The sequence below is a fragment of the Rana temporaria genome, chromosome 8 (genome assembly GCF_905171775.1).
Source record: "Rana temporaria chromosome 8, aRanTem1.1, whole genome shotgun sequence".
Taxonomy (NCBI): Eukaryota; Metazoa; Chordata; class Amphibia; order Anura; family Ranidae; genus Rana; species Rana temporaria.
Genome location: NC_053496.1, coordinates 44223329 through 44245699, shown reverse-complemented (window position 1 = coordinate 44245699; position 22371 = coordinate 44223329). Strand labels below are relative to the sequence as shown.

The window sequence follows — 22371 nt, the reverse complement described above, 5'->3', positions numbered from 1 at the left end:
ACTGTGGACTTTGAACAGCTTATGTAGTCATCTGTGTTTCCAGCAGAAGCTCAACTCCAAGTCCTTCAGTGTCTCCTCCATGGTAACACAACAAGTATTGCAGGATAAACAGCTCATGTACTGTGAAGGAAGGCATATGGCGACCCTTGTGCGTATTGATAATGGCGATTATCTCCTAAATACACCTATATAAACAGTCGTGGAGCCCATGCCATGCTATTACATCTCTGGATGATCATCGCTTTGCAGAGGATGATTGCATTAAATTGGCGGAGCTGTTGCTGGTGGCAGCTGGGCTGGTATTTTATTTAACTTGATTTATAAAAGTTTCCGTTAGGAACGGTAAGCTTCATATACGGATCTGTTAATAATCCTGTGAAAAACAGACATTTCATCAATTGCTTAATCATAATGAATTAAAACAATAATGATTAAAGTCTTAATCATGTTGAAAATATATTATACCAAAGCAGCCAGGCTTGGGTTATATAATAATATGAGTGATTAAGGTGTAATGATCAATTGATAATAATGTATTTGCTTGAATTATGATGCATGCAAATCATTCACGGTTGTGCATAAACTGTATATTGATCCCCCCCCCCCCCCCCGAGTAGCAATTGTTATTTGTGTTTTGCTCTCCTATATGTTGTGCCAGGGCTGGACTGGGACAAAAATTTGGCCCTGGACTTCATCCAGACTGGCCCACTTTGACATGTCTCTCTCATGGCGGCCGGACAACTCCTGCAACCCCCATCCCTGCCACCCAAGCCCCCTCTCCCCCTTCACAAGCCACTAGCCATTCTACTTTATTAGAGTAGAACGGCTGGTACTGCTACTCTTCTAGGCAGTACCAGTGGGGAAGCTAAACATTATTTCACCCAGGGCAAAGAATCAGTTCGGTGCCCCCCTCATGGGACAAGATTAGGCAGAAGTGAGAAACTCCCAGGCCATAGCTGTTGAGTCAGCTGTCTGTCCCCCTCCCCCATGCTCCTCTGGTCCTCCCCCTGCTTCTTTGTTCCCCCCAGGTGAGCGCTGCAGGGAGGGAGAGGAGGTGAGTGCTGCGGGAAGGGAGAGACAGAGGAGTGGAGGGGGCGGCGGTCCGCTGTCACTGAAGCCGGCCCACTGAGCCATCGGCCCACCGGGAAACTCCCTGTAGTCCCAATGGCCAGTCCATCCCTGTGTTGTGCTAATGAGAACTTTACAGCAGTTATAGTCATCTCATCAAACAAAGGGAACTGAAAGGAAACGGATTGTGACAGCTGTTCTTTCCCTTTTCTTTGGAGGAAAGGGAGGGTAGTGTTTGCTGTGTGCAGTGCCTGATTATCAAATAGGCAGAGTAGGCACTGGCCTATGGGCCCCCCATGCCGTTTAAGGGCCCCAAGACAACAGATCAAAATATTATTGATTTTATCTTGAAAGAAAAATGAAGCTTTCCTAAATTGCACATCACCCCGAACACACCAACCCCACCGTGAAACATGATGGTGGCAGCATCATGTTGAGGGGATGCTTTTCTTCAACAGGGATTGGAAAGCTGGTCAGAGTTGATGGGAAGATGGATGGAGCCAAATACCGGGCATTCTTAGAAGAAAAGCTTAGAGTCTGCAAAAGGCTTGAGACTGGGGCAGAGGTTCACCTTCTAGCAGGACAGCGACTCTAAACATAGCCAGCCAGAGCTACAATGGAATGGTTAATATCAAAGCATATTCATGTGTTAGAATGGTCCAGTCAAAGTCCAGACCTAAATCCAATTGACAATCCGTGGCAAGGCTGTTCACAGACGCTCTCCATCCAATCTGACAGAGCTTGAGCTATTTTGCAAAGAAGAATCCCCAAAAATTTCACTCTCTAGATGTGAGCAAAGCTGGTAGAGACATCCATAAAAAAGACTTGCATCTGTAATTGCAGCGAAAAGTGGCTCTTCAAAGTAATCACTGTGGAGGCTGAACACAAATGCACGCCGCAGTTTTCACATATTTATTTGTAAAAATTTGAAAACCATTTATAATTTTTCTTCTACTTCACAATTGGTCTATCACATAAAATCCCAATAAAATACATTTACGTTTGTGGTTGTAAAATTTCAAGGTATTTAAATGGAAAGTGAAAATTTTCACATCCTAAGCCCTGGTTCACACTGGTGCGTATTGACATGCAAATTTGGCGGTAAAAACGGCGGTATTTGCCGCAAATTGCCGACAATGGCACCATCCTTATTGGTTCGACGCCGCATCTGCGGCACTGCACCGATTTCAAAATCTAGTTTATGTACTACTTTTTGCGATTTCCGCCCACGATTTACATTGACATATGTGCAGAAACCTGCACAGATGTCTCTAAAATCGTGGCCAAAATCAGGACTGCCAGCGGGAGTGAAATTGTGTGAGTTCAGCTGAACTTGCACGGCTTTACTCCCACAACCCAGTGTGAACCTGGGCTAAGATTGTGTTACTTTTTTCCATTGAGCATTTAGGCCCGGATTCAGATACAATAGTGTATCTATCGGCGGGCGTAACGTATCTCAGATACGTTACGCCACTGTAAATTAGGGCGCAAGTTCCGTATTCAGAAAGAACTTGCGCCCTAAGTTAAGGCGGCGTAAGGTATGTGGTCCGGCGTAAGCCTGCGGAATTCAAATGTGGATGATGTGGGCGTGTTTTATATAAATTAATTGTGACCCCACGTATTTGACGTTTTTTACGAACGGCGCATGCGCCGTCTGTGAACGTTTCCAAGTGCGCATGCTCCAAATTACGCCGCAAACTGTCAGTGCTTTTGACGTGAACGTAACTTACGTACAGCCGTATTTGTTTCCGACGTCCATACTTAACATGACTTAACCCTGCATTATGAAGGGTAACTTTATGCCAGAAAAAGCCTTACGCAAACGACGTAAAAAAATGCATCGGGCGGACGTACGTTTCTGAATCGGCGTGGAGATACGCCGTCGTAACTGCTTTCTGAATCCGGGCCTCAAAGTGTAACTCAAGGCAAAACTTTTGGATAGAAAACGGAGAGGGATTAGAGTCAGGTTTTTATTGCTGTCTGTGCCCCCGTTCTCTATTAGCCATATTTGCCATTATCACAGAAAGTAAAATAAAATTCCAAAGTTGGAGTTGCGCCAAGAACAGGAATAGAGGGAAAATGTTCCAATGGGGACACTAGATCTGGTAACAACCAGGGATTCCTTCACTTTGGAGGGAGTTTCTGTCACTTGGGACAGGGAGTGAAGAGAAATTTCCCCAATGGGAAAAATAAACTTTACCAAATTCATTACTTCCACCTTACTATATGCAAAATGTTGAATTTAGTTCTACTTTACACTTCCTAAATATTTTTCTGCTTTAGTGAACCAAGCATTATTACTAATATTAACATGTAAGATAAGAGGGGGAACCAATGCGCAAATCAACCTAATCAAGGGTAATCTAAACTACAAAGAAGCTAAAATAAATAAATAGCAGCCACGACGGAAGGTGTTCTCACAATCAAAACAGATAAGAATAATGGTAGGTGTAATGGCGCTAAAGACACTAAAAAAACTTTTATACAATAAATTAATACTCATCACTAGACCCATAAAATAATTAAGATAGTTTCGTGGTGAATCCTCCAATGGATGTGAGTGAAAAATGTGTTCCACTCTGGGTCAATCCTGGAATACCATCCGGCATCAACAAAAATGTGGAGGGTATTTGTAGTGGTAGATAATAATACGTAGCTAATGATTAGTGAACAACTGTGCCAAACCACTGCACAATGTTGCATCAATACAATCAAAAATGAATAATTAGTAGCATAGTGAACATAGATGATAGTGAAAAACAAATCCAGTACAATTACAATAACCAAAGGCAGTAATCCATTAAAGTGCAGCGTGCAATGATTAAAGTGCAAAAAATACAAAGTGATCCGAAGTAATTTAAATGACATGCACCAATGAGCATGAAAATGAAATCTATATGTGAAAAAATGTCCAGTGAAAAAACAATAGTGAAATGGTAACAATGTCTCAAATAATCCACCAATTGGGGTTAAAATAAATCAAGGTGATATTGGCAAAGTGTCCCAGTGCATATAATAATGAAAAATAAAAAATCATAGATAAATGTTCAGTGAAAAAAGTGTGCTCCAAAACACAGATCCTTATATCCAGAGCGTTCAGTGATCAAATGCTGGATGTGCATGCATGCTTATACTTCCACCATCAGGCTTCCCAGAAATGTCCGACAGACTAGGTGTTCCAGCCCCTTACCTCAGAGCGGCTTGTAATCAAGCCTAAATGGATATCTCACAGGCAGTCTGCTGCTCATCCACTCCCTCAATCCCACGACTCGGTCACAGATGATTGCAGTCTCTCAGAGGAAATATAAAGCAAGGGGAGCCTCCATAGTGTAGCATCATTAAAACATTTTATTAAGAAACAAGTAGACACTCACATTTCAAGCAGTAAAAAGTCGGCGTGTACGATCTTTGTGTCCCCCGCTCTGCGGCCGCGAGCGGGTGATCGCAACTGTTTCACGTTGCTTACTCATAGGATCCTATGAGTAAGCAACGTGAAACAGTTGCGATACGCGTGAGGACGTGGAGGAGCTGCTGGTGACGTCACCCGCTCGCGGCCGCAGAGCGGGGGACACAAAGATCGTACACGCCGACTTTTTACTGCTTGAAATGTGAGTGTCTACTTGTTTCTTAATAAAATGTTTTAATGATGCTACACTATGGAGGCTCCCCTTGCTTTATATTTCCTCTGAGAGACTGCAATCATCTGTGACCGAGTCGTGGGATTGAGGGAGTGGATGAGGAGCAGACTGCCTGTGAGATATCCATTTAGGCTTGATTACAAGCCGCTCTGAGGTAAGGGGCTGGAACACCTAGTCTGTCGGACATTTCTGGGAAGCCTGATGGTGGAAGTATAAGCATGCATGCACATCCAGCATTTGATCACTGAACGCTCTGGATATAAGGATCTGTGTTTTGGAGCACACTTTTTTCACTGAACATTTATCTATGATTTTTTATTTTTCATTATTATATGCACTGGGACACTTTGCCAATATCACCTTGATTTATTTTAACCCCAATTGGTGGATTATTTGAGACATTGTTACCATTTCACTATTGTTTTTTCACTGTACATTTTTTCACATATAGATTTCATTTTCATGCTCATTGGTGCATGTCATTTAAATTACTTCGGATCACTTTGTATTTTTTGCACTTTAATCATTGCACGCTGCACTTTAATGGATTACTGCCTTTGGTTATTGTAATTGTACTGGATTTGTTTTTCACTATCATCTATGTTCACTATGCTACTAATTATTCATTTTTGATTGTATTGATGCAACATTGTGCAGTAGTTTGGCACAGTTGTTCACTAATCATTAGCTACGTATTATTATCTACCACTACAAATACCCTCCACATTTTTGTTGATGCCGGATGGTATTCCAGGATTGACCCAGAGTGGAACACATTTTTCACTCACATCCATTGGAGGATTCACCACGAAACTATCTTAATTATTTTATGGGTCTAGTGATGAGTATTAATTTATTGTATTAAAGTTTTTTTAGTGTCTTTAGCGCCATTACACCTACCATTATTAATATTAACATGTAAAAATGTAGCTTTTCACATGTGGTATATAAGTTAGTGCTGTAGAATATATCAATTTATTTATAATTTTAATATATGATGATGACAATGATGATGATGATTATTATTATTATACGTTATAGATAGGTTAACAATTTTATGATATTGAGACTATTTCACTGATCAGTTTAAAAAGAACATTGTGGAGGTCGAAACCTATGAAGTGATACACCTGGTTCAAGGTGAATTGATTGGCAGAACAGGAAAATGATTGCCTTATTGGATTTTTAGAAAACACGAAATACACAAAAAACATTGAATACAAGTTACTTTATTTGTATTTGCAGCCTCTCATCACTTTGGACAGCAGCATCTCCTTGACCTTCAGCGTGGAGGGAACAAACACCATAACTGTTCAAGTGTCTGCTGGAAACACCCTCATTCAGGACACCAAAGAGGTGGCAGTACACGGTAAGTGAGGATTTCTCTTTTGCCTGAACATGAGTAGACATTCTAGCAAAATGTTTATATTTTTATTTTTAAAGGTTTAAGAGGTATGGACCATGATTTGGCCTTCTGCTGCATTTTTATGTCAATAACCCAGGCTTGAGAAAATTCCAAAATTCCTACTTTCCCTGGTTCTGATGAATTTCATTTAAAGAAGCAGATCTGTGATCTTAAAAGATGGCGTGGGTAGAGCCTGTTCTGGTCCTGGGCTGCTGCCTCTTCAATGAAAGGGAGCACTCACCAGACAGTACATTTTGGGGTATCTACAGAGGAGCACCTGGTATGAAAGTTCATCCTACCTAAAGGATCTTTTGAAACATTTGATGGTTAAGGGCATCAAAACAGCTAACACGTCTTGGGGAAAACAATCCTAACCCATCTTCAGGGCTTGAGCAGTCAATGTTAATAAAATCACAACAGAATGCACTACAGGATCCCTGTTAGGGCTTGATGAAGACCATTTTCTTCATACAACACCAAAGGCGGCCAACCCTCAGGTTGCCTTCACCCTGATGTGATGTAAAACCCAAAGATTTCCTCCCTATCATGCATTAGCAATACAATCTTATAGAAAAAACAACAAAGGTGCATGAAATTATAATGTTGGTGTTATCCTCATGCTAGTGGATACTCAAATGGAATAAATGAAAGACAAACTTCATAGAGAAAAACAAGGAAATTTAGCTTAACACATTGCTTTCAAAATATGAGGTCGGGGTAGAACTTCCGCTAGGAGAAAAAAACACAAAAAAGACCCAACAGAGGATTAATATGGAATTTCAGCCAAGTCTTGGATTCAGTAGAGAAAGATTAAAATATATCTGTGAATGCTCTCATTTTTCATGATACAGCTAATACTAGTGGGCCTCTTTTTTTTTGGACCTGCTTTGTAATGTTGAAGGCGTGTAGCTGAGACATGTGTGACTTGTTTAACCACTTGCTGACCGCTGTACGCCGATATACGTCGGCAGAATGGCAGGGGTGGGCAAATGGGTGTACCCGTACGTCCCCTTTAAAAAGCTGTGCACCATGCACGTCCGCCGCACTCTTTATGACCGTTCCCATTGGCCCCCCGCGAACCCTATGTAAACAAGGAATTTCCTTGTTCTGCCTAGTGATAGGACAGTGATCTACTGCTCCCTGTCATCGGGAGCAGTGATCACTGTCATGTCACTTGTAGCCCACCCCCCCCCCCCCACAGTTATATTCACTCTCTAGAACACACTTAACCCCTTTTCTGCCGCCTAGTGGTTAACCCCTTTCCCTGCCAGTGTTATTTACACAGTAATCAGTGCATTGTTATAGCACTAGTCGATGTATAAATGACAATAGTCCCAAAATAGCATCAAAAGTGTCCGATGTGTCCGCCATAATGTCGCAGTCACGATAAAAATTGCAGATCGCTGCCATTACTAGTAAAACAATTTTTTTATCATTATAAAAAAATCTATCCCCTATTTTGTAGACGTTGTAACTTTTGCATAAACCAATCAATATACGCTCATTGCGATCTTTTTTTACCAAAAATATGTAGAAGAATACAGATTGGCCTAAACGGAGGAGAATAACATATTTTTTTTTTTGAGGATATTTATTATAGCAAAAAGTCCTATTTCAAATTTTTGGATGGCAAATCTGAACCACAACCTGGACCAACATACCCTGTAAAAATATCTATACCTGGAACTTATCTTTAAAATAAAAAAAACATCTTTGGTGCAATATTTACTTTCTCTCCAGCACTGTCCCCCACGGACTTACTGCTCCAGTCATCCATCGCAGCCCCTCTTCCAGGTTAGTTGGGAGTGGTAGGGGGCGCTAAAACAGTGGGCTAACTAAATAGTGTACCACAATTAGAAGAGCATAAACTCGATAGAATATATGCATAAAGGTGAGTGATTGAATGCAATTCGGGCCCTAACAGCAGGAACTGCATATGGTGATATGTGAAACTGGATTTTGATAACAAAATATAAAGTGCCAAATAGCCATAAAATTGGATCTACCGGTAAAACAATATAAATGTGAAACACAATAAGAAAAAAAGTGCTCTCAAAAACCAGAAAAAAACAAAAAAAGTCCAAAAAAAATTGTATTAACAACACTGTCCATGCACTCTTAAAGTGATAGTTGGCTTATTCCAAAATCGCAGTGATTCAACTTGACGGATAGGCATGCAATCTTCTTTAAACCAAGTGTATACAATTAGAATCTTCCACCACTTATGAGTAAACACCCGAGAAGTGCTGATGAAATGGGCTCTTACCAGAGCGATAGGGCTTGCTTAGTCTTAGTCTTAGTCTTAGCCTCTTCCAGGTTGAATTGCGCCCAGTGCCATTCAACCCACTTCCTTTGAACCCAGGGTGTCAGGGTTTGCACTGCCTGGGTGCCCATCATACTGGTATGCGCTCACTTGAGAATGTTGCAGAGAACAGCATCACATCATTCTGTGATGCTGTTCTCTACAGCAGGGACCCCCAAACCAACCGATCCATGGCCTGTTGATGACCGTGCCGCACAGCAGGAGATGAGCGGTGACCATGATCTGCACAGAGCTATCAACTTCTGCTGTGGGGCCATGCCTGTGTGTCCTCTCCCAGCTCCCTCGCCCACCCAACAATGTCATCCTATCAGCAGGGCAGGGGGCAGGAAGATCTGCAGATCAGGATGGAGAGCTCCTCTTTCCCCCTGCCCTGCTGGTAGGATAACTTTGTCAAATGGGCGGGGGGAGAGGAAACATGGATTGATCACAGTTACTGTCCTGCCAAAGGTAGGACAGCTGTGCAGGGGAGGCAGTGATAAGAATGAGGAAGTGTAATGTTAGAGAGGAAAGGGGGGAGGGGGCGGACTACAGGGCCACTGTGATGGAGGAGGCTGTGATTGCTAGAGATTGCAATATAAAGGGGTCAGCACTGTAATCATTACAGTTCCCCTTTGCAATGCAGTCCCCTTTACATGACAGCCCCCCTTTTACATTACAGTGCCCCCTTACAGAGCAGTCCACTTTACATGACATTGCCCCTTTACATCACAGCCCCCCTTTTACATTACAGTGCCCCCTTACAGAGCAGTTCAATTTAAATTACAGTGCCCCTTTACATCACAGCCCCCCTTTTACATTACAGTGCCCCCTTACAGAGCAGTCCACTTTACATTACAGTGCCCCTTTACATCACAGCCCCCCTTTACATTACAGTGCCCCCTTACAGAGCAGTCCACTTTACATTACAGTGCCCCCTTTACAGAGCAGTCCCCATTACATTAATTTAAAGGGGCACTGTGATGCAAAAGGGACTGCACTGTAGAGGGGGGCTGTGATGTGAATGTGAACTGAGGACAGACTGTGCATTCAGGGCCTACAACATTTTTTTTTCTAATGCGTATAAGACTTTTTATTCTGTTTTCTTTTTTTTTTTTTATCCTAATTGTTCACTTGTTTATTTTTACTATAGGTGTACCATCACCATATGGGACTTTAAAGGTGCCAGTAATCAATCATACATAAACCAACAGAGGATATTTTTTGTCATTTAAAATTATAAACAGACTGTTTCTGTTTACATAAAAACAATAAAATTATCATTTTTCTCAAAATTGCATTTTATTACAACTGTATCGATATAATTGCAAGCTTGTGAAAAATGGTCATTTTATTATGGTTTTTATATGAACAGAAATAACATTTTGTTGAATTTTAAATGACAAAAATTATCTTGTGTCGGTTTATGTATGATCGATTACTGGTACCTTTAAAGTTCCATATGGTAACGGTATACTTCTAGTAAATTGTAAGTGGCGATGTGGTACCTTGACTACAAATCAGTCCCATCGTATTATACATTTGTTTATTTCAGACACCTGAGAAAAAAGCAACGATAACTGAATAAAAACTGGATTGAAATGAACATCTGTTTGCTGTGGATTTTAATATATAAAAAAAGGATCACTTTTCCCCCTTATTATATTTGTACTGCCCTTATTCTTCCCACCTGTTTGTTTCTGGTGCCCAATCCTGCTGTTTTTTCTTTCTAATTAGCAGACCTTTCAGATATTCCCCATTCTATATTTCTATAGGCAATATTCCCCATTTCACATGTCTGTACCACATGGTGCACCTAGACCAGCCTCTCTCAACCTTTTTTTTTACCCCAGAGCAACCCATAAAATAATTTTCAGGTCTTGGGCAACCTCTGCTAAAACTAGTTTATTGGAAGGTCAGTGGGAAGAAATGCCTCTACAATGATGTCCAGTGATGGGCAGTGGGAAGAATACTCCCTAGATCAGTGTTTCTCAACTCCAGTCCTCGGGGCGCACCAACAGGTCATGTTTTCAGGATTTCCCTCAGATCAAACTGCTGTGGTAATTACTAAGGCAGTGAAACTGATAAAATCACCTGTGCACAATAATGGAAAGCCTGAAAACAAGACCTGTTGGTGCGCCCCGAGGACTGGAGTTGAGAAACACTGCCCTAGATTGTGGACCAGTGGGAAAAATGCCCTCGACATTGGTGGCCCTTGAGAAGAATGGGGAGGATTTACTAAAACAGGAGCTTGCAAAATTGGGTGCAGCTCTGCCAGGGCTTTTTTTCAGGGGGAACTTGGTGGAACTCAGTTCCACCACCTCTGGCTCAGACTCTTTGGTGCCTGCTCACCACAATCACTTGTAAACACAGAAGTCTGCTTTCTGTGTTTACAAGTGACAGCTCTGCACTCTGTATGTAATGCAATCCTGGTATTTAATGCTCCATTTAAAGAGGAAGTAACCCCCCCCGAAGAACGTGGAAATAAAATAACCTGCAAGAGAAAGACATAATGAGCTAGTATGCATAGCATGCTCATTATGTGGCACTTACCTGAGATCGAAGCCCCCAAAGTCCTCCTCGCATCTTTTTCCTGTTATCGCCATTCCAGGGCTGTGATTGGCCGAGTGGTGATGACGTCACTCCCGCACATGCACGTGGGACCGGCAGATCCCCACGCATGCGCAAAATCACGACATTGACCCCAATAATGCCATTGACAAAAACTGCACTTTCAGTGCGCCTGCGCCGCTGTCGACGGCACGCATTGCGCCGTCAAAATCGGCGCCTGTCATTTCTGAAAATATCTCCTAAACCTTTTAGGTTTGGGAGATATTTGTTGCACCTACAGGTAAGCCTTAATCTAGACTTACCTGTAGGTTAAAGTGGGTGAGCTCTGCATAGAAACCAATCAGCTTCCAGGTTTTATTGTCAAAGCTTAATTGAACAAGCTGATGTTAGAAGCTGTTTGGCTACCATGCACAGTTGAAACCAGATTCCGAGTTCTCCAGTTTTAGTAAATCTCCTGTCTCTTACATAGATGGACAGTGGGAAGAATCTCCCTTATGACGGTGGTCAGTAGGAAGAATGCTCCTTACATTGGTGATCAGTGGGAAGAATGCTCCTTACATTGGTGATCAGTGGGAAGAATGCTCCTTACATTGATGATCAGTGGGAAAAATGCTTCTTACATTGGTAGTCAGTAGGAGAGATGCCTCTTACATTGGTGGCCAGTGGCAAAAATGTCACTTTCTTTGGTGGCCAGGGGGAGCAATGTCCCCCTTACAATGGTGATCAGAAAGATCATTTGTGCCATGCAGCTGGCCTTGCAAGTGGTGTTGACCCTGGAATTATGCCAGTATCACCAGATGAAAGGTCAACCAGCAACAGCTCAAGGAACTTCTAACAACCTCTGGAGAAACCCCAGGGTTCCATGGAACCCTGGTTAAGAATGGCTGGTTGAAATAAACAGAGAACTTTTGATGTTTCCTCCCATGTGCCTATGGACCAATAGGATAGGTCTCTCCCTTTAAATTTAAGAGGTCTTTTTAGTCCTCTTTCCTTGCCAGGAGCCCAATAATTTGGTTCCAATGTAACCCTTTCGTTAAGGGTTCCTAATCTCACTGAACATGAGGTTTTGCTATTTAACCATGTGAATATTGAGCCGTAACTATCATACCATTAAGGCCGGGTACACACGGACAAACATGTATGGTGAAAGCGGTCCGTCGGACCGTTTTCACCATACATGTCTGCCAGAGGGCTTCTGTACGATGGTTGTACACACCATCGTACAGAAGTCCGCGCGTAAACAATACGCGGGGCGTGTCCGCGGTGTCGCCGCGTCGATGACGCGGTGTCGCCGCGACAATGACGCGGCGACGTGGGCGGCCCGCCTTTAAAATGCTTCCACGCATGCGTCGAAGTCATTCGACGCATGCGAGGGACGGCGGGCGCCTGGACATGTACGGTAGGTCTGTACTGACGACCGTACATGTCCGAGCGGGCAGAATTCCAGCGGACTGTTTTAAAACAAGTCCAGGAATATTTGTCTGCTGGGAAAAGGCCCGGCGGGCAAATGTTTGCTGGAATTCGGCCCGCTCGCGCCCACACACGACCAAACATGTCTGCTGAAACTGGCCTGCGGGCCAGTTTCAGCAGACATGTTTGCTCGTGAGTATGGGGCCTAACACTATGCAATTTATCCAGTTGGTGCACATATAAATTGTGTAACTCTGTTTACATGCATATTGCTCTTTCTTGCTTGACTTTCAAAACAGAAATTTAAATAAATTTGAAAAGTAGGAAATCTGCAGCATGATACAGATTTAAAACAGAAAAAAGTAGGGGAATAAATACCGTATTTATCGGCATATAACACACAGGCGTATAACACGCACCCTAACCCTTTTCAGGAAAAAACCTCCACAGCCCCCTGCGTATAACACGCAGGCACTGTTTCCCCTCTATTTTTAGGGTAAAAAAGTGAGTGTTATACGCCAATAAATACTGTAATAATATTGACTGTTTTATTAAACAAGTGTTTTTTTTTAGTTTTTTTTTAAAGAGCTGGAAAGTGGTGAGCGAATGCTTTTATTTTTAGAAAAACAAAACAAAAATAAAAACTTAAATTAATGATTAACACTATACCTCCCAAAAAACAGTGCGCATTTGTAAATTGTCATTTTCAGGATTTACCAGCTTCTAATATAGGTTGCAGTGTAAAACATTTAATGAAAATACAATTAAGTCATCTGGTTCACTCTAGAGCCGCAACGTCACAGCGAGACGTCCATCTGTTGTGTAGGGAGCGTTAGCATACAAAAAACGCTGTGCGCAAAGTCATTAGCCAATTGGTGACAAAGTTAATTTAAAATGTCGTTAAGTGGATGTAAGCGCTCAGCGGGCCAAAAGCAACTGATTAGAAGCAGGGACTAATGACTATATGCATTCATACCGCTTGACTTTTTTTTTAGCAAAACTTCACCTTTTTTAGTACAGATTGTACAGAATAATTTTTTTTTATTATATTATATTTCCTAGAGACCTATTACTCCATTTGCTGACCGCCCCACGTATGTATACAGCGACCTACGCCCCCTGTGATTTGACACAGCAGGAGCCAATCTGCCTGCCCTTATGACTGCATCGATTTAACACAAACTCCTCTGGCTCTGCATCCAGCTCCCCTGGCATGTCTATTCCTGATCTCTCCATTGTGCTTTCACTCACCGACACCTGCCCTGGATCCTTCCTGAAGGACTTCCGTGCGGACTAACTGTCTCTCCTAGCTTCTGTTCCAGGACACCTCTCTGTGACCATGTAAAGAGAGGCTCCCTCCCAGCTCCCGAGCTCCTCCGCCTGAGGTACACCCCCTAGATGAGGGTGTCCCTCCTGCACGACAGTCTAACACTCCATCCTTCAGTTCTCCCAGCCAACAACTCCTCCCACAGCAAGATGACCATGGGTATATGTAGAAAGCCTGCCCCCTGCCAATCCTAGTTGGGGATTGGTCAGAGCTCCTCCCATGTACCCCATGTCACTCCAGCTCTCTGCCCTGCTACTTTTCCAGAACATTCTCCCTGGAAACAGGAGAGCTGCCCAAGAGCTAAAGTACATGTCAGTCACTTACTGCTACACTAAAACCACTCCCCTGCACCCGGATCAAAAACAAACAGCTTGTAGTATAGGCCTGCTTAAATTTACCTGCACTGGCAGCCTACACAAAAATCCTACATTTAGCACCTACCTAACTGTAAATATCTAATAAATATAATATAATATGATAATATAATATAATATATACATAGCATATATAATACAAGTTAATGATGATTTAAGCTGGTAGTTGATCATAATAGAAGTCACTGTCTGAGTCATAAGATAAGGACTTGTTATCTTGCAACAAAACCTCAATGTATAAATGCAGTAGTGTGAAGATAAATCTATTATGAGAGAATAAAAAAAAATTATGTTGTAAGTAATTAGACTCACGATAATTATTATATCTTCATTTCCATAATAATTACTTTTATATCCTCTACAAGGATACCAAAAAGGAATGTTAGAATATAATAGCACATAGTATAAATAATATGTACAATAGTCAATTCAGTGCGTGATGAATAATATACATCAGAAATTAATTGTAAGAAGCTATACTTATCAGTGCAGTGATTGCATTAAAAAAACTCATGGTTATTATTTAAACCATAGGGGGGAGAGGTGGTAATTGATTAATAATTGATTCATATTCCATAATGTAGGGATAAAGTGATTGGCACTAAAACATTTATTTAGCCATGCTTTTTATAATATATATATACCGGTATATATAAAATTGCTAATAAATTTATACATTTATTCTTTTTATACTGTATATACAGTAATTGGTAATAAATGTATACATTTATTCTTTTTTGATACTTTATATAATTGCTAATAAGTTTATACTTTTGTATGCTACATACATTTGCTAATAAATTGATACATTTATGCTTTTTTATGCAATTAGTAATTATATCACCTATATAAATTATCAAATTCATTTAAATAAATAAGTATCAAAGGGTTAAGGTTTTTGTGGAAGTAAATTTCTAAAAAGTATATAGCAGGATCTGTTAACGTTTATATTTTAGTAATCCATATTTTGAAAATATAATGTACTCCATTTTTCATACCATTTTTAACTTTTTTCATGGAGGTCACCTGACAGAATTTCTACATTGTGGAGCTTCCAGTGGGCGTGACGATCCTGTGATAGATTACGCCTCTTCTGGAAGTGACAACAAAGCTAATGCCGCATACACACCATCACTTTATGTGATGAAAAAAAACGACATTTTCTGTGAAGTAAAAACTACGTTTTTGAAACTTCAATTTTCAAAGACGAATGTGCCTACACACCATCGTTTTTTTCTCACAATGTTCTAGCAAAGCGAGGTTACGTTCACCACGTTTTTCCATTGAAGCTCGCTTCATAACTAGCTTCTGGGCATGCGCGGGGTGTAAAAACGTTGTTTTAAACGTCGTTTTTTGCTACACACGGTCAATTTCTGTGAAGTAAAAAATGACGTTTTGAAAAACGACACATAAAATTGAAGCATGCTTCAATTTTTTTTGTCATTTTTCACAAGACATAAAACAACGTTTTCCCCCACACACGGTCATTTAAAGTGACGTTTTTAAAAACTTTGTTTTATTTCATCACATAAAATGATGGTGTGTACACCAAGCAAATGGAGACAGATTATTATAATTTTTAGGATACAAACACTTCAATGAGGAAGTAAACTGAAATTGTAAGCATAAGTATGTTAACAGAAATAATTGGAAAGGTTTAGGTTAATAAGGATAGAAACCTTTACCTTTAAGACAGCAGAGGTCAGTAGTGATTGTGTTCTAATGCAGTGCACCCTTCATGCTCTGCATTTGTGCAGATGGTATGCTTGTCAGTAGCTGTAGGTTTGCCAGCACTTTGTGTATCAATTAGTGCACAAGCGGAACTAAACTATATCTAAAACTCAATTTAATTCATTTTGAGGCCCCGTACTCACGACCAAACATGTCTGCTGAAACTGGTCGGCAGACCAATTTCAGCAGACATGTTCCCTCGTGTGTACAGCCGCGCGGACAGGATTCCAGCAAACAATTGTCTGACAGACCGTTTCTGAGCAGACAACTGTTTCCCGGACTTGCTTTAAAACAGTCCGCTGGAAACCTGTCCGCCCGGACATGTACGGTCGTCTGTACAGACCTACCGTACATGTCCTGCCGCCCGCCATCCCTCGCATGCGTCGAATGACTTCGACGCATGCGTGGAAGCATTTTCAAGGCAGGCCGCCCACGCCGGCGCGTCATTGTCGCGGCGACACCGCGTCATCGACGCGTCGACACCGCGGACACGCCCCGCGTATTGTTTACGCGCGGTCTTCTGTTCGATGGTGTGTATAGCCATCGAACAGAAGTCCCCGGGCAGTCCCCGGCCAGACATGTCCGATGGAAACGGTCTGCAGACCGTTTTCATCGGACATGTCCTGCCGTGAGTACTCGGCCTAAGAAACCACAGCAAACTCTCCCCATCCATCCATGTTTCCATGCTTTATTTTGTTGAGAAATCATTTTGAACACCCCCCCCCCCCCAATGGCTGTGGCCATCTTGAGCAAGGGAAGAGAATTTACCATTCATCTTGCACTAAATCTTTAGTATATATTGTACTATTGTGCATATCTTGTAAACTATGGGCCAGATCCACAGCCAGCCGCCGTAACTTAAATATTCCCATTAAAGTTACACTGCCGGAAAATTTCTACCTAAGTGCCCGATCCACAAAGCACTTACCTAGAAATTTTCGGCTGTGTAACTTAAATCCGGCCGGCGCAAGGCGTTCCTATTCAAATGGGGCGAGTCCCATTTAAATTAGGCGCGCTCCCACGCCGGCCGTACTGCACATGCTCACGACGTCATTTTCCCGACGTGCTTTGCGCGGTTTTACGTTGCGCCGGGTTTTGAGAAAGACGGCGACGCGGGATAGAAGGGTCTACTTTTACAAGGCCTAAACAGTTTAGGCCTTGTAAAAGCAGCCCTAATTTTACGATTGCAAACTAATACTTACGGAGAAAAAACTAAGCTGAAAAGCTTTGTGGATCTCCGTAAGTGCTAATTTGCATACCCGAAGCGGCATTTCGACTCAAAATGCCCCCAGCGGCAGATGCGGTACTGCATCCTAAGATCCGACAGTGTAAGTCCCTTACACATGTCGGATCTTCTGCCTATCTATTGGAAACTGATTCTGTGGATCAGTTCCAAAGATAGAAACGGATACGACGGCGTATCAGTAGATACGCCGTCGTATCCCTTTTGTGGATCTGGCCCTATGTGCTGTTATGATCTAACACTTTTTCTTAGTATTTTTTGAAGATGATATAAAAATAATTATTAAGTAAATTAAGACATAAAAATCACCATGGTTCTAGTTACCAGCAGCCAATCAGGAGGGAGTTTCCTCACTGGGCATGCTGGGAGAGGTTATTTATGGTACAGACGCCATTGAGTCTGGGTCTTCGTCCAGTGTGGCACACACCTTTAGGGTGGCCACATCATGGTTCCCCAGCATTATGGCCTACCTGTCCGGGGCGTGCGCACCACACAGTGTTCCTGGTTCTGGGACCATGTTGGTCCGGAACATTTGAGCAGCGGCGGAGATCCTGTGATCGACTGGGTTCCCATTTCTTGAAGATCCCAAACGGTATAGCTGTTCGGTGGGGAGTCCATCTGTGGAGAGCCAATGAGAGGCTGGCGATCCAAAAGGATTACAACAAACCACTGGGGATCAAGATAGCCGGACACTGAAGGATTGATCACCTGTCAGTCGGTACCTGGGCGACAATAAGAAGGAGATCCAGGCGTAATTCTTCAGGGAGGATTGTCTCCGTAATTGCAATCAGTGGGGGCCTGTGTTCAAGTCCATACCAGGAGGGTCTGTGGCAGAGACTTTTCCTCAAGTTCAAGTCCATACCAGGAGGGTCTGTGGCAGAGACTTTTCCCAGATAAAGGTTCAAGTGATACTCCGGCTGCCAGGTCAGTGAGAGAGGCCTGTCCGGGTACGCTAAACCCACTCAGGCAGGAGTGGTGCAGAAAGTGTTACATACGGGAGCAGGACTGTTTCCAAATACTACGCCTGAATCTGCTGTTCTCCTACTTCCTTCAACTCTATCCTTTCACCACTAGTTTATTGTTTTAGACACAGCAAAAGACACCTGTTGTAGACATTCCTTTACTACTGCTTTAGGCACCATGTATGTATTTATATATATATTCCTAAAATATCACAAGATAGAATGGGATTGGTTTACTGAAGGCAAATAGCCAATTCACTTTGCAAGGGAATTTTCTCTTGGTCTAGGGAATGAATGAAGTGAAGCTCTTCTGACTGCCATCATCCAATCACGCAAGCAAAAATGCAGGGTTTTTTTTCTTGCACATGATCAGCAAATTTTTGCAAAATTTATTTTCATCACATTCATTAAGCTAAGGGACAATTCCCTTTGTAAAGTGAACAGCCTATTTGTCTTTATTAAATCAACCCAAATTACTTTTTACAGGCAAAACGGTTTACATGCAACCCTACTGTACATTTTGCTTTTTGTCTCCTGTTGTTCAGCTTTGAGTCTTCAAAAGAAAATCGCAGTTTCCCCGCAAGCCTTTCAGCAAAAGACATAACAGTCTCGCAGGGAATTGACATAAAGCGTCTTTTAATGCCTTTTAATGATTGTGTTTCAGAGTATTTCCAGTCACAGCTGCTGTCATTTTCCCCGAACCTGGATTACCACAACCCCGACATCCCCGAGTGGAGACAAGACATAAGCAGACTCATTAAGAGAGCTCTGATACAGGTACGTATTAATGGTGGCAGCTGAGGTCTGCCTGGGATATGCTGTTTGCTGCGGGCCATGGAAGATAATGAAAAGAAGCTTACTCCAGTGAGAAGGAAATATGGTGCCGGCTTGTTGTACAGGAAACGATAAAACAAAAGGTCCCTCTCATTGGAATCAAGACTCTAGTGTCATATTAGTCTGTATTATGTTATGCAAATCAAGCTCCATGAAATGTGTATTTCTTTACACGTTACATATATAAGTGTCATAAATATTTAAAAAAGTTGAAGATGACCAAAGTTGTAACATGTAGCAATGCTCCTCTTGGATGTCTTATTGCAACATTTATCTCCATCATTACATTATGTGCTCCTTTGTGGTAGAAAACGTTTGTCAAGTACAGTTAGCTGTGGGGTAGTCAGCCCTTTAAACTTTTATTAAACTAACTATTTCAGTTCAAGTATGGCCTAGGGATCAGAAGTACTAGCTAGTGGCATGGCACTATGCATAGCAGGGATTTCAAAGGGCTCTATCTCTGGGCAATGCTTGGGGAATTTACATTACCTGCAGTCCTTATTTCCTGGAGTTCTTCTTTAAAACAAGGGCTGTACCAAAATTAATGCTAAAGTGGGCATACATTATATAAAATTATTAACTAACATACAGAAGGTTGTTTAAATTTTACAAGTTGGTAAAGTAACTCTTCCTCTATAGTGAGTGAGTGAGTGAGTGAGTGAGTGAGAAACTTATATAGCGCTTAGTAACTCTTCTTTTTCTTTGTAGGCAAATAATGGATTCCAAACAGAAGCAATACGCCATCATTGAGTTTTTGACGAAAGAGGGGCTTTCCGACAGCCACAGCCACAGAAGGCAACATAACGTTTTAAGAGATGACACATTCACAAGAGAATTGGTGGCTCATGTCAATGGTGTCATCTCAGTAAACATTCTGTAGCCTCCTGTGAATGTCAGACAGTCCACACCCCTCCTTTGTCAAAATCTCAATGACAGCTAATTGCTTCTTCTTGGAATCTATTATTTCCCTTCAATGAAAAAGAAGAAAAAAAGTTGATAAAAAGGAAGAGTTACTCTACCTACATGTGAAATTTGAACAACCTATATAAGTTAATAAAAAAGGTTTTGCCCAGTGGCGGAACTACTAGGGTTGCAGAGGTCGCACTTGCGATCATGTCCTGGTGTTCTGCCACTGTTGGGGGGGCCCCAGCGTGGTTGCTAGCCACAGGGCTCTGAGCTGAGAGTCTCTCTCTCATACAGCCCAGAGGCTGCACTGTCAGTTCCCCCTCCCTCTTACTTCACATGGGTGGGAGAGGAGAGAGTCGATCTGCTCCTTCTCCTCCCGTCCCTTTCCTTCTGTGTGCACCATGAGAAGTGTGATGCCAAGCAGCTGAATTTGATTATGCAGCTAGTGGGCTTCACACTGCCTGCCTGGGCATTGATGGGCAGCACTGATAGGCAGCATTGATAAGCACTGATAGATGGCACTGATAGGCAGCACTGATGGACATTGATAGGCGGCAATAATGAGCACTGATAGGTGGAACTGATAGGCAGCACTGATAGGCTGCACTGATGGGCACTGATAGGCTGCATGGATGAGCACTGATAGGCGGCACTGATAGGTGGGATTGATAAACACTGATATGTGGCACTGAGAGGTAGGAATAATAGGCAGCACTAATTGGTACTGATGGGTGTCATTCATCAGCACTGATAGGCGGCACTGATAGCAGCACTGATAGGCTGCACTGGTGGGTGCAGATAGGTGGCATCGATGAGCACTGATAGGTGACACTGATAGGCACTGATAGGTGACATTGATGCGCAATGATAGGTGGCACTGATGGGCGGCATTGATGAGCACTGATAGGTGTCATTGATAGGCAGCACTGATAAGTAGCCCTTCATTATTTCTTGCACCACGGCCTTGAATGTTCTAGTTGCACCTCTGGTTATGCCCAAGTTTGCAATACTTTCAGGACAGAGTTCAAATTTAAAGTTCCCCTGTGCCCAGACTATGGAAATTAAAGCTTATGTTTTGCCTTCCTTGGTTACTTTCCCACTCTGACCAAACTGAAAAAATTATTAGTATTTTGGGCATAGCTATACTTTAACCTCTTGCTACCCACGTAACACATATGCAGCGGCAAAAAGGTGAGCTTTTATGCCCATACTCTGCACATATTCATCAATGGGAGGCCAAGGTTTCTATGCGTAAAGCATGCTGACTGCACTACCAACACAGACACTCACAGTGGTCACTAGGTCATCGATTCTTCCAACCCCTCAGATTTACAGACCCTTTTAAAGGGATGCCAAGTGCCAAGGCTGGACAGGACAGGGTAAAATTCTGGAGAGCTAACTGGTCCAAAACTTTGCCTACCCCTCATCTTCCCATGCACTAGATATTGCATGACCCACGTCCCAGCAACAAATGAGATGAAAAATTAAATAAAAAAAAACAAATGACCTGTTTAATCAGGATTTAGTACTTTTTTGAATTGCATAACCATCTACTTGGATAAAAGCGTAACAAGAAATTGTTGGAGGCACTTTGTATCTCCGTGCCTCGGCCCTGGGCCACATGGAAGCCACCTGAGCATTCGTAGCTCTACTTATAGTCAGTTTAGTACCTGTTTGGCAGCAAGAGGTGAGATGAGCACAGCCAAGCTTTTGGCGGTCGTCCTTTAACCACTGACAGTTCCTCATGCTGACTCAGTGCGGAAAATGGCTAATCATTACTAATTCATTCCAGTCCCGACTGCAACATGATTAACTGTGATTGACTCGTTTAGTTATAATATGGATGTCAAACCTAATCTAATAAGACATCCCTATGTAATGACCAATTAATTAATGTCTGCTCACTGTAAAGTATTATGGAACCTCTTGTTTTTAAGTCAGTTTCAATTTCACGGAGACCACCCTATTTTGACACGTGAAAGGACTGCGTATTTAAAATATATTTGTTATTTTAGGTTAAAAATTCTATGGAAACTCACTTGGGATTTTTAAAGCTCTGCTCAATTTAATTAACTATAATCCTTAGTTATATTTATTTACACTCATCCACTACGCCCACAGCACCTAATCTGTGGCCCTTGACCCCTTGGACCCCAGATGCCAGTATTCACTGTTTTTTTGCTGGGGTATTTACTCAAGGACAGTGGGGGAAATATTCCTTTAACTAGTACAGGTATTTATGTAGCACCTACAATTTGCACAGCACTTTACATATTGAACATTCACATCAGTCCCTGTCCTCAGTGAGCTAACAATCTAAGGTTCCTAAGCCCACGTTCATATTGGTCTGATTTGGCATGTGATTTGACACATGCCAAATCGGTGGCTATTGCCAGTAATGGCACCATTTGAATCAGTGCAACACCAACTGTGCGGCGCCACACTGATTCCCAAAAGTAGTTCCTGTACTACTTTTGGCGACTTCGGGGGCAATTGGAATAGACATCTGTGCAGGAACCCGCTCAGATGTCTATCAAATCACCCTAAAAGTCAGACTGCATTACCGGTGTGAACTCGCACGATTTTTAACCCGCATCAGTGTG

At 42.2% G+C, this 22371-nt stretch overlaps 1 protein-coding gene across 1 annotated transcript in view; it reads left to right on the top strand.

Moving 5' to 3' along the window:
* The window catches only part of SORCS3 (sortilin related VPS10 domain containing receptor 3), a 774589-nt gene that overhangs the window by 726823 nt on the left and 25395 nt on the right, over positions 1 to 22371 (top strand). Inside the window, exons 21-22 of the mRNA XM_040361656.1 lie at positions 5952 to 6075; positions 18693 to 18805. Coding sequence (XP_040217590.1) covers positions 5952 to 6075; positions 18693 to 18805 — 237 coding nt within the window. The remainder of the gene's footprint in view (positions 1 to 5951; positions 6076 to 18692; positions 18806 to 22371) is intronic.